The sequence below is a fragment of the Manacus candei genome, unplaced genomic scaffold (assembly GCF_025592945.1).
Source record: "Manacus candei isolate 608988 ecotype Guabito, Panama unplaced genomic scaffold, ASM2559294v1 h1tg000049l, whole genome shotgun sequence".
Lineage (NCBI taxonomy): Eukaryota > Metazoa > Chordata > Aves > Passeriformes > Pipridae > Manacus > Manacus candei.
This window is the reverse complement of record NW_026138097.1, coordinates 18,098,914-18,112,220: the sequence shown is the minus strand read 5'-3', so window position 1 is coordinate 18,112,220 and position 13,307 is coordinate 18,098,914. Positions and strand designations below refer to the sequence as shown.

Below are 13,307 nucleotides of genomic sequence, written 5' to 3'. Positions count from 1 at the left end.
CTAGTGAGGTTTGAGAGGGTAAAGAGGAGTTAGTAGGAGCTCTAGTAATAGCTTTGTCTTTCTTATTTTTTCTTCACTTTTTATACTTTTCTTTCTTGTATTTATAACCTAATTCACTCTAGTAAGCATGGATAAGAAAATGCTGCAAATTCAATTGCTCCGTATAAGAAAGAATTCTAGTGATTTTGAGAACTACTTTGCCCCTGTCTAGTATTGTTTATCAAAACAAGAATGAATGTTTGGTAAACAACTTCTTTTTTTTTTTTTAATTTTGATTACCTACAATTAGAAAATTATACATATAGGTTGGTACGTATCTGAATGTCTTTATTTGCAGTGGTTCCCCACATTACAGTTTCTTTTGATGTTAGTAAATTTATCCATTAGTTTAAAATTGAACTCCCTGCTTTAGAGTTGGCCTAAGGAGTCTCAGCATTTCCCAAGAGTGACAAATCCACGTGTATTTTTCAGAAAGCAAATTAAACCCTCAAGAAAACCTAAAGGAAATAACAAGTCCACAATAAAAGTGAAAGTACTTTTATGAATAGCTTCTGTTATAGAGGGGATATTAAAGGCTTAGTTTAGATTTAGTTGTTCCTAACACTCCCAATTTTGTGTCCTGTTTAATTTTTACTCACATATGGCACTATGTGGTGGACTGCATATCATTCATGTTGGTGTTTGCTGCAGTCAGTGTTTGGATTGAATCAATCAGTCACAAGTTGCTCTCTTAGAAAAACTTCACAGTACAACTCCAAATGATGAGGTAGGGCAGGTATTTTCTGTGTACAAAGGCATAGTGGATTTTTTAATTACTAATCAAAAAAAGTAATTTTCAAAAATTGTATGAGAACTCACATGACACCGATTGACATGGATTTTTAAGAACATAAATTACTTTAGAAATGGGGGCTTGACTCTTCTGAAATTTTTCTTTCTTGTGAACAAGTTATTAATTCCTTACGTCATTTACAGTGTATAACTGCATATATGGAGACTAAGGTGACATTTAAATGCTAATGATAATTTTGTTGCTGATCATTTTGGCAATGGTGCAATTCTGAACGTTTTGGATATAGTCCGTCCTGATAAACCAGCCATTCTTTCCCTGTGCTCTCAGGGTGGGAATAATGTCTCAAGAGATCTACTACTCATCTTTCAAATTGCACTAGATGTAAAATATTTCTCAGGATTTGGAAAGTTTTGTTAAGACCCTCCACAATTTTTCTAGGTGTCAGCCTGACCCATGCTTTTGCAGTGCATACACACACAGACACACTCTCCTTGCCCTCGCTGGCTTCTTGGCCAGCCAGCTGGTAACCTCTCACATTCTTTGAAACCCCCAACAGCTTTCCACTCCCACCTCCTCCAGTTTGAATATATCTTCTTCAAGGAATAACCTGGCAGCAAAATCCTCCCTTTTAGCATTGTGGGACCCCAGTGGTGAGTCCCATTGATCTGTTACTTTACAATTTATGAGGCACCTAAGAAGCAGTACACCAGAGTGCAATTGCTAAACAATTTCCTGTGGGGATGGCTGCTTTCTTCCTATCTCCCTTCCTCAGAGTTGTGTTGAGTTGTTTGGGGTTCCTGGGGTTTTTTTGCAGGGTTACTGGTATTATGAAATTTTGCAACCTCAAAAACTTATCTGGGAAATTTACAGCACCTTTTCCACTGCTATAAGTGATGGCAAAGCCTCCCAGTATTGCTGTGCAATCTGCCTTTCAAAATTGATGGAATGATGGAGTAAATGACCAGGATGGATGTCGTGGCAAACAATAGTTGGCAGAGCTCATGCCACATCTGAGAACACTGGGCACATGTGCAGGGACTCCTAACTCTTTGTGCTTTGTTGGGGAAAGTTATGTAAAATCTTAGCTATCACATCATGATATTGCAGTAGAGAACAGGAAGAAAAGCAATCCTGGCTTTTCATCAACCAGCTAAAAATATGAATTTTATTTTTTTAGGTTTTTTGTCTTCCTAACAATTCACATTAACTTGTACAGCTGAAAATCCAGGACAGCCTAAAAAGTCTTTCCAAGAACATAACATAATATTCTGTTCTAGACAGTCATTAGCACATGTCAGGACTATGTCTTCCAGCCAAAATAAGAGAGAGAGAAATTTTACTACATTTTTGTAACTAATGAAATGTACAGCTGCAATAAGACTGATTCTCTCTCTGAAATTGACTGTAAACTGTACACAGAAGTTTATCTAACTTGTCTGGTTGTTTTCTTCTAACATTTCTTTTTCAAGGGAGAAATTTCAAACTATATTTATATAGTCTGAATCATTCAAATTCAGCCCTTTGTACTACCAGGAAAGCCTCAAAGCTACAAATATTTTCCCTTGTAAGGATTACATTTTTTTTCTTTTACTTTCCTTTCTACTTATTACTAATTAAGTAGTACTTGGGGGAAACACTTCCCGCCTATAATTTGAACTACAGCAGGGTACACGAAACAGGCAAACGCTTGTCTTGACTAATTTTCTGTCATTAATCTTATTAAATTAGAACAGGATTGCGAAGATAGCCTGAAACCACTACAGCACTCAGAGATCTTTGCAGACTGCTAGAAAGACTGCTGTCTGCAAATGAGGAAAGTAGAAAAAAGCAAAAGAAAAGAAAAAACTGTTCAAGCTGCAGAAAGATTTATTGTTGGTTTTATTAATATAAAAATACATGCACATTTGTTACAGAAATAGTCATTGCTTGCAGGATCAGAATTAATTCAGAAAAAAATGAATATTTTACTCCAGTCATTTGGCTCTACATACAAATTTTATCTTAACTAATGTGCTAGTTGGTCTTATAAACGATGACCTTAAAAAGGGGAAGTTTGCAGATAAGCTATAAGGTCTAATGAGGTGAACTACTAACAAAAGTGGAGCAGTGACCTCTTCAGTGACAGTGAAGGTTGAACTGAAATTTAACTGAGGGCAGAGGGTTTTTCTGGTTTGTTTGTTGGTTTGTTTTTTTTTCTTTTTGCCCTGAAGTAGAAGGTTGGGTTACAGAAACACATGAGATTTGAAGGATTGCTGTGAGAACAGCAAGCCAACAATATGTTAATAATGGTGCTGTGGGGACATGGAAGAGGAACCATCAGAAGTCAACAGCAAAACAGCTGCTATTTCCAGTCTGGTTTGCCCATCAAAAAGTGCTGGCTAGCTAGTGCTATGTGTTGTATTTACCAGCTCAAGAAACTCAGACGCTTTCAGATAAAGAAGAAGGGAACAGGATCTCATGCAGGAACTGGAGGCATTTTGAAGAGAGTTGAAAGGAACCCAACCAGGTTGGTGAAGAGTGCTGGCCTGGGTGAACACACACGAGCATGGGTCCTTGCTTAGGACTGTACCATTTTTGTACTTTCTTATTGATATAGGGTTTTATCTGTAGGCAGACCCAATAATAGTTCTGTTTCACAATTCAAATTAAGGCTTGAAGACTGTAAAAATTTAATTATCTGATTTTATACTTCATAAGAGGTGTGACAGTTTCTTCTATACGAAGACTGGGTGAGAATGAAATATGGAGTTTCATGGGAGATTCCGTATTCCCCACCCCCAAAATTAAATTAAAATATTTCTTACAAATGCAGTTCAGGAAAATATCTGATTTCAGGTCAGCTGGACATACATTTAAAGAAAGAATAACGTAAATAGAAGTTTTAAAGCCATTCGAAAGAAAAAAATCGATTCTGAAGATGTCAAAGCATCTCCTTTATATACTATTAATATAGTTTTGTTTCAGGTTGACACTAATGTAACTTACTTGAAATTACAACTTTTCTCTTCATAATGCTTTGATTTTCACTGAAGCATTACTATTGTTTCAGCAAACATTTTCTTCTCAACACCAAATTTCACAAACTGGAGTGAAGAGATAGAGCTTCAAAAGCTTTCCAATTAACTGGAAATATGTAAAAAAAAAAAAGGGAGCCTAGCATGTATTCTTTTTTTAAGTCTCATAATATGGGGAGTCACAATTTAGATTTTTGAAATTCGAGCTTGAAAATGCATGCACTACAACAACTATAGCATTTTTTTAACTGTGTTTGTCTAGTGAAAAAAGCATTGAAGAGCTGATTCACCAGAGCTTTTGAAAAAGAAATTTTAGGTACATTCCTTTATGGAATACTTTTTCTTTTGATTTAAGCACAAGGCTGTGGTTACACAATCCCTATATCCTTGATTGCTTTGATGCGTCAGAGCTGCTGGCGAGGTTGGTGGTTGAGTTGGTGGCAAATGAACATATAAAGAGTCATGCTTAAAGTTTTCCTTCAAAAGATTACTTGCAAAAGATATTAATGGTCTGTTATATGGTGTCAGTTTTGCTGTTTATAAAGTGCCAAGACAGAATGAAGTGCTTTGGCTTAATTTTGCATGCAACAGAAATCAGGCCACAGATCTGAGAAGTCTACACAAATGGTATATCATATTACCTGTGGAGGAAGGGCAAAATTTTCCTAAAATTTTATTTTTCTTTAATTTATTGTTCATTTTTAAATGTAAAATTATTTTCTATGCCATATAGAAAATATGCCTTTCATTTTAAAGGTCTACATGATTGTTTTATTTTCCATAAAGAGGCTGAGCAGCTGTAGACATTAATGGTTTTAAATGTTTTTTTAAATACCATCAGCTCTGTTTCTATGTAAAGATCAAACAAGGACATGAAATGCATATACTTGTTCAGTTTATCTGTGCTTCTGTGAAAGACTTAATTTTTAGTTGATTTCATGACCACCACAAAAATATATGTACTTTGCTTTGTTTGTTTCTCAATTACATCCGTTCAGACCATTTGGTCCATTGCAGTGCTATTCCCACCACTCCTCAATTATCCTGGCTCCCCTGTCTCCTTCCCTGCCCAGCTCACACTCCACCAGGTGGGTACCCCTGCTTTTCATCCTTACAAAATCCTCTTTACCTGTGGATGTTTTTATAGCTTGAAGCTTGTTCTCTTACTGAATAGTTATAGGAAATGAAAAATAATTGGAATCTCCAAAGTTGTAAAACACAAGGAGCATTGGTCACTGCTGATAATAAGTATTATGATAGTAGTGATCTCCAGGTATGGAATTAGCCTTAAAGTAAATGCAATCCATCCCTCTGTAAATCCAGAATTTAAAAGCTCTTGAGGTGAAGAACTTTTCAAGCAAGTAAACTCGCACATGCATTTGAAATGTAACTAACTTAGTTTTATGGGAATTTCTGAGGTCCTCGATAGCAGTGATATCCACCATAGTCAACAAGTGACTATCATTCTAAGCAATCCCAAAGAACCCATCTCCAACAGTGAGGCACTCGACATGGAAGTGTAGATGCAAAGGGCATCAAACCTGCTTTGTTGGTAGCAAGTGCAGAACATTCTGGCCTATGGCTGATGCCACCAGTTGTGACAGCAAACCCATCCTTTGCTTCAGTGAGAGGGTTAAGCTACACAGTGTGGGGCAGGCAATGGCCTTGCTGTAGAGGCTTGTTGTCTGCAGGACCAGCATTTTGTGAAAAGCCTCCAGTAGGCCAGCAGGTGCCTGCCTGGTAGCTCTGGGCTTTGACATCAGCTGGGGTTTGGGGGGATCCACTCCTCATCATCTATAAATTTAGCCCAGTCCTGATTAGCCAAACTTACTTCAGTGTTTCCCCCAGGTTACACAAGACTGTTTTCTTGCCTGTGTGGGCGTTGGCCCTAAGGAGCAGAAATTGGGTAGTCTGTGGCTGGAACTATCTAAAGCCACAGCAACACAGGGGTTCCCCATGCCTCTTCCACCACGCTTGTGCTTCGAGATAATTTGGCATGACATCTTCCAGTTAAAAATTCTGACGGCAATTTGACTATAAATTAAGGAGGGGTTTGGTGGTTGTTTTTTTTTTTTTTTCTCTTTCCTTGTGATTAGAGAGGGGAGGGGGAGTTGGTTGATGAAATGGATGTCTTGGTGCTGGTGTCAGCCTGGCCCTTGCACAGTCCCTTTTATCAGCAGTATGGTGTCCCCAGCTGTGAGCATAGAGGTGCCAAGAGCAATTAGAAGTGCAGCTATCAAATGTTACTTTGTTCACAATGTACTTTTCTTTTTTTTTTTTTTTTTAACTTGTGAACTTTTCACATTACTGGGCTGAACAGAACGGGTGGAGATTTCTTCTTAAGCTATTTCTATTGTTATATAACTTTGATAGCAACATTAAGTGAGTCTTTACTGGCTCGACTGAGCCTTCTGGAGCCTGTTGGGTGTTAAATGGGGTTCTCTGCTCAGTGACCTCCAACAACTGACGTCTCCTGATCTAAGCGCTTCCTGTTGTTTTACTGGTGAGGGTTAGTTTTCTATTAAGCTCATTTGAGTCCTGCACATCTTTACCCTCTGCCCCTTAAAGGGAGGGGCTAATGTTAGTTTTGGCTTCTGAATGAAAACTTTGCAGTTCAGGCTTAAAACAGAGCAACTGCAAAAAAGAAAGAAGGAAAATTTAAATTATAAATCATCTTTAGCATCATGGCATGACCATTAACAGCTGACTTCACTGTCACTATTATCTGTTGGAAATTATTTCAATGCTAAGTGTTCCCAGTATCAAGCATCCTACAGGCTTTGCTAGTCATTCAGAAGTCATGAATTGTGTTATAAAAATTGTGGGATTCAAAAACTAGTAATAATGCATATTTGGTATTTCTTTCTCCCTTTCAGTGTCTTAACTTTCATGAGCACACAGAGGTCACATCTTCAGACTTTTCTCCTTAGCCCTCAGGGCCAGAAACTCAAAAATGAAGGCTGAGATTGTCAAAGAATTAAATTCTTCTAGAAGCTTCAGGAGAGGGGGTGGGGGGTTTGGGTGGGAGGGTGGAGCAGGGGAGCAAGGAGAAATCAAATCTTTGACAAAATCCCAAGAGCTGACAGAACAATTAGCAAGTGGGAGGCAAAGGTTGCTTTTCTTTCCTTGCTGGTGACTGAGGCGAAATAGTCTAAATCACAGTGCTGATTTAAATTATATGGATTTTACTTAAACATAAAAAAAAGGTAGTTGTCTTCATCATCATATTTTTATGCCAGGCTGGTGCAGAGCCCTATGGTATATACTTAGAGGGAAAAAGCAAAGAGAGGATAGATTTTCAATCATAACTCTGGATTTTGTATATTCAATGGATTAAGTTTGATGCACCGATGTATGTTCCTACACAAGTCATCTGAAGCATTTATTTTGAGTGGGAGCATTGTCCTCAGGCATCGAGGCTGCAGGCTGACCTCCCAAAAGGCAGAGCTAGTCACCCACCAAACTGTTCCTCTTCTGTTGCTCCTGAAATTTTAGACCAGGGCAGTCTCAAAGAGAAGAGTTCACAGCGCAACCAGATCACATAAATTGCAGCAAATTGCGGGCTGTTCAACACATATGAAACTAATTTGGATAAAGTAGCTGTCTTTCAGCTCACAGATAGTAAGTAGCGTTTACAATACATGTATGTGGAGTGCCATGTTGAGGTAGGACTAAAACCTAGTAACTGTTTTTGTTTTGTTTTTCTAGTTAAGCACAAATTAAATTATGCAGCTTAATGCTATTCAAACAGAGCTTCACGTCTATAAAATTAACAGATTAAAGAGTTCCTGAAAGTATTGGCCGAAATACAAGAATTAAAAATATTTTAAGAAAACAACTTTGAACCAATCCATAAATGAAAAACCTCACTGTCATATTTATTCGCAGATACATGAGACATTATGAAATAAGGACATTTTATTTTCCCTTAGCATTATGTGTTTAATTTGGAAGTCTTGTATTTTAGACCTTCCACTGAATCAAAAACCAAAACAAAGAGACTTCAAAAGCCACTGTTGCTCCATTCAAGTCTAAACTCTGCCTTTGTTCCTATAGCTAATGAGTTTATACTGTCCTGCAGGGAGAATCGACACCAGCCTCAAGTAAATGAAAGAAGGCCAAATGTTGGTAAGATCAGAGCACTAAAGTAATTATGGGTTGATTAAATGTTTATCTTCTTTACAGGTGGGAAGGGAAGAATGAAAATGAAGTGGGACGATGCAAAGAGACTGGCAAGATTCATGTGACAATCAATCACAAGTACTACAGGCCAACTGAAGTGGTAAGAAAATGCCCTCTCTTAGCTTTGCAAATGAATAATCCAATCACTCAGCCAATAAATTGCTGCATTTGGCCAGCAGTCTGTGAAAACAGCTTAATTGCACTCCCGCTGCCAGCTTTTAGAGCTCTAAATTAGCCTGCTTATTGGCCCCCTCACAGCCAGCTACCTGGGAAGAAACAAGTGAGCAGGTGGGAGGAGCGGGTGGCCCTGTCACAGAGAATCTTGGTCAGCCTCTCTGACTGGGAGAGGTGGCGCTGTAGGGGGTAAAACATCATATGGGAAACAAAACAAAGCGTAAAACATCTCGTTGTTCCTTCCGATTGTGAATGGGAATACGGTCACCTCTCCTCCAGCTATGAGAGCGGAAAGCAGAGGAAGGTGGGCACTGATGAGCTTCATTATAAAGTACCTCCTTCTGTGTTTCATGACAGTGTTTCAACTTCACCCAGTGAGTATCCCCTGTCCAGTTTAGATCTTTGTAGCTATGGGTACTGCAAAATTCCCGTTTTAGAAGTGCACGCGTGCTTTGTTTTCTTGGGTGCTTTGCAGGATCCCACTCAGCAAATGATTGTTTGCAGAGCACATCTTTACTCCCAGGAACACGCCAGTGAAGTCTACCAGGGGTACTAAACCAACACATGCTGCCAGCAGGATCAAGTCACTAATCCCTGTGCTCCCATCACCTAATAAGCATTCTAGGAGAGGGAAAAAAACAACAATATTTCCAGGTCTGGCAGGATGGTGGCAATGTGCAGAGACAGTACAGGACGAAGCCTGGTTTCTGGACACAGGGAACAGTAGCACCAATTGTGCAATGTAGTAGTGGATGTACACAGGAGAGGATGTTCTCTCCTTGGGGGAGTGATACCAGCCCCACTGGCTGCTGACACAGCACCAGCTGTCAGGCGATGAAGAGCTGTCTGATTCAAACAAGGGGGTGACAAGAGCACCTTTGTGTTGCAGGGTGGGAGTGGGGAGCCTGCATGTGTGGAAGTGGACATAGGTTCTAAAATTGAAATTCAGAGGAGAACAGAGACTTTCATGTTATGTTAAAAAGGGCTGGGCCTGTGTATTGCAATCAAATGCTAGGAAGTCATTAAGAGCTGTCGGTCATTCTGTGCTGTGGTAAGGTGTCAGGATGATAAGGAGGACAGAGACAAAAGGACTTGCCAAACAGGAAAAGGACACTTGACCCAACAAGTCTCTGCTTTGTGAGACCCACTTTCCTGCTTTGTCATACCTCTTACTAACAAGTACATATTCGCTCTTCAAAATTCACAGTTAATATGTAGCTGTTTGGAAGCCATCACTGTAGGCTGTAGTTCCACCTTATTCACATGCTCAGATGCTTTCTGCTGAAATAGTGGTGCTCATGGTCTCCTTTTTCTCTGTCCTTATTGGTCTGCTTTTGGGAATACAGTTTCTCAATTTTAAATTCAGTTCACTATACATTTGTCCATTTTGGAATAGTGCATAAGAACACATCTGTCAGGAATACTCATGTAATTTCTAGTGGATCCATATATGCGTATAAGGATGTATTCATATACAGAGTGGATTCTGACCTGGAAATAGCACTGTGTATAAACATGGTGGATGTCTGATGTTTATCTGAAATTACCTGATCTGTCATAGGCCACCTTCCCTTGAATGAGGGCTCTTAATACAGTCCCTACTTGGTTCCTATGGAACCCAAAAAGGCTGTGAAGCTGCTCAAGCATGATCAAAGTAGAAGCACAAAATGGGTTTTGAACTACCTTTGTCTTAAGGAACAGATGAACTGTGAGCAAACTCCTCTATGAATAGATGTGGCATCCTTTTCCTGAAATCAGTTTCCTTTTTAGAGCATCTCAGGATGGATACGCAGAATCACTTTCTTTTTTTGAAATTCTGATTTTATTTTCATTCTTTGTCAGAGGCAGGCAAACTACTTTTTGTTTCATTCAGAGAATCACATCTGTGCAATTCAAAATACTAGACCAAATTCCAATCAATTGCACAAAAGCAAGGAAAAGCAACAAAATTACTAAAACAGACTGACAGCACATGTCCCCTCCTGCCACCCATACCAATACTGCTGAAGGCAAGAAAGACTCAGGTTGACGTTTTGGAAGAAGGCATAGCCAGATCAGTTAACAGGAATTCTGCTGTTGAATCCCAACAGACGCAGAAAAACTGATGCTCAGATTCTCATGTCTTACTTGGAAACATTTCTGTCTGTCTATCTCTCTAAAATTTAACATGGTCTTCTGGAAAGTGAAAATAAACATAATTTAATCTTGTGTACAGTCAGTTCTGACAGTGCCAATACATTCATTTGAAAACACATTTGTTTTCTTCAGTTAGTGATCCTTGGGGTCAAGGCCTCCCATTGAAAAGCTTAGCTGTACTGAAGAAGAAACCTTGAAATGTGAGACTGTCTTCTGGTCAAACTAAGTAGACCCTTTGAATGCCTTGGCTCTAAATCTCTTCACTCTGCTTTTGACTGCTTTGGGGCCCCTTGATATTTACTGGCCTTGGGAATTGTTCCTGCTAATGCTTCCAATGCCTGTCTCTCTCCTTCCTTCCTTGTGCCTTGCCAACTACAAACCTATCAGTATTGTTTCTTTCGGCTTGTATCGAATTCCTATCAGTATCCTTTCTGACCCTTTTTAAATTGTTTTTGGAAACTCTAATCTGCAGTAAGGATTGGAGAAAAGTTATTACTTTTGCCTTTCTTAAAATCAACAGTTTTCACAGGAGCTTCATGGCAAGTTTGCTTTTATACTGAACTTTATACTACACTACGAAAGATGCTTTTATGCATTTTGCAAGCTTTTTAAGCACGTGGCTAGTGAATTCATACTTTACACTAATTTTCTGCCCTAAGCATGTAAAAATCAGTTCCCACTAGAGTTTATTCACCTGTGAAATGTAGGTACTTCAGAAATTATCTCACTAGTCTTTTCTACTTATGTTACAGTCAGAATGTTCATATTGTAGGTAGGCAACTTAATCTATACTTGGATTTAAATAATCTATTGAGTATTTACAAAAACATATTAAAATTAATTTTAAATTTATTTTAAAAATTAAGACTGAAATTCAATGAACTGCCTCAGTAAGTTGGAAACAATCATCCCTGCAGCACACGACGTCGTAGGCATCAGGTCTCTCAGCCCCTGAAGTTGGGTAATTTTTACAGAATTATGGTCTGTCTTTAATTTTCTTATCTCTCAGCAGGACAATTACTATTAATTTGTATGCATAAATTTCCCTCTAAGAATTGCACAATTGCTTCTAATTAAATTTTGCCGAATAAGCTGTGTGAGTAAAAGTGCTTCTATTATTTTTGCATGGCAGATATTAATCTTACAGTTCTACAGAAGCTTGCTTCATTTCATTGCCCTTTCCTGCAACAATGAAGATTAACCCCAGGTCTCACTGGTGTGTCCTGTCATCACAGAACTTAGATGTATATATCTCTCAGTTAGGAGTTTGTGTTACTTTTTTGAATGGGAAAAGAAAAGAAACCTTTCAACCATATGTAAATGTTTTTTCTCTGAATCTAATGCTCTACATGTGTTACAGGGAATTCTTCCCCTTTCCTCCCACCTGCATCTGCTGTTTTCCTACAGATTGCCTAGTGTAGGAACTGCAGGTTGTATCTGTGCATCACATTTGTTATAGGCTGACATGGCTGTAACTCTGAGGATGCACATGCATCATCAATGCAAATTTCCTTTCTTTAAGCAAGCCCTGGAAACTCTGTCACAATGTGATGCTAATATTTAAATAATCATCTGGTCTCGTATTATTCTTCAAACTAAAAAGGTCATGCTAACTTGCTAACTTCTTCCTTTTGTTATACACCTCAACATTTTTCTCCCAGTTCTTTCTAGCACTGATATAAATTAAATATATATACATATATATATATATATATGTGATTTCTCAAGTTTTCTGTGTGTTGCTTTTACTAAACTTTGCATCTTTGCTTAACTATGTTTGGCCTCAGTTACCCTTTTCCCTCCTTGGAATTAAGCAGGATGGCTTTAAATTTCAGTCTCTTCAGATGTTTTTTTAAAAATTCAGCTCTGTATTTCCCATGTTTCATAGGATTCCAGTAAAAAATTCCTTGGGGCATATCACATTCACCCAAAGTCAGCTTTTTTACAGTCAAAAACATTTTTGAACTGCTCTAAGTGTTCCTGCCCTAAAGAACATTTAGAATCTAATGAAACCATAATCACAAACCCCTAAATGCCCCACACTTCCACTTTAGTTTTCATACAAGCTTCATTTCCTACTCTTAAGTTCAGAACCGCCTGTGACTGTAAACTGTTCAAATGTCTGCATGAGGAAACACATGCTTCCCTTCCTCAAGGACCGTTTTTGCTCATCAGTGTCAATATGTGGCCTGTACTAATACTCATGAAAATGAAATGGGAGCATTTAAGGAAGAATAATCTCAGATGATTTTCCTGTCTATTTTCCTCATTAGCAGCCAGGTAAAGAAGTTGTGAGTTGTCATAATACTGAGAGTATTCTCTCTTTTTTTCCGCTTGTTCTGAAAATATATGTCAGCTTCTGAAAACTATTGCTTCTCTTGTCCTTAGTTCTCCTCCAAGGTGACTTTGCTGCTGTGTCAGCCAAAATGTTTGTATTGTTCCTTTCTTCAAACTCAACATTATCTCTGCATTGCTTTGTCACCCTCTTCCTTTTATTTGTCCCTCCTGCTAATAAAACCTGCAGTAGATTTTGTTTGTTTGTTTGTTTGTTTTAGTGAAGGCCTTACATATCAGGTATTTCAGAGGTATCTTTGAAAATATACTTATCAAATTCAGCCAACTAAAATAATGATCAGTAGTAACTTGTCTCTGTATAACATCTAAGCAGCACTTAACATATTTTAAATGTTTCTCAACAAGCACGTGAAAAAGGTTTTTTTAAAAATAGCATCACTGTCTTTCTGCTTCTGAAACATGTCTGGCAGAGCAAACAGACTACACAACTTGAGTGATATACTCGAGTGGCAGCAAAGTCAGGGGAAGAGCCTGACGGCATTGTGTTCTGCTGCCATTCCTAGTGGATGCAACCCTTCCTCCACAGATAGCTTTCTAGTTAATCTCACCCTGATTTTGTTCATCTTAGTTCTTCCTTAGGAGATGGGAAGACCATTATTGCTATCATGTTTTCCTTTCAATATGTCACCAAACTGGAGAAGCTTCAGCAGGCT

The 13,307-nt window shown here is 38.5% G+C and overlaps 1 protein-coding gene across 2 annotated transcripts in view; it reads left to right on the top strand.

The window, feature by feature from the left end:
• Positions 1-13,307, top strand: part of GMDS (GDP-mannose 4,6-dehydratase) — a 412,400-nt gene that overhangs the window by 329,202 nt on the left and 69,891 nt on the right. For both annotated transcript variants that reach the window (XR_007906642.1, XM_051799489.1), the window contains exon 9: positions 7,993-8,089. Coding sequence is in view for 1 of the 2 variants with exons in the window: in XM_051799489.1 (XP_051655449.1) it covers positions 7,993-8,089 (97 nt within the window). In the remaining variant the exon portion in view is untranslated. The remainder of the gene's footprint in view (positions 1-7,992; positions 8,090-13,307) is intronic.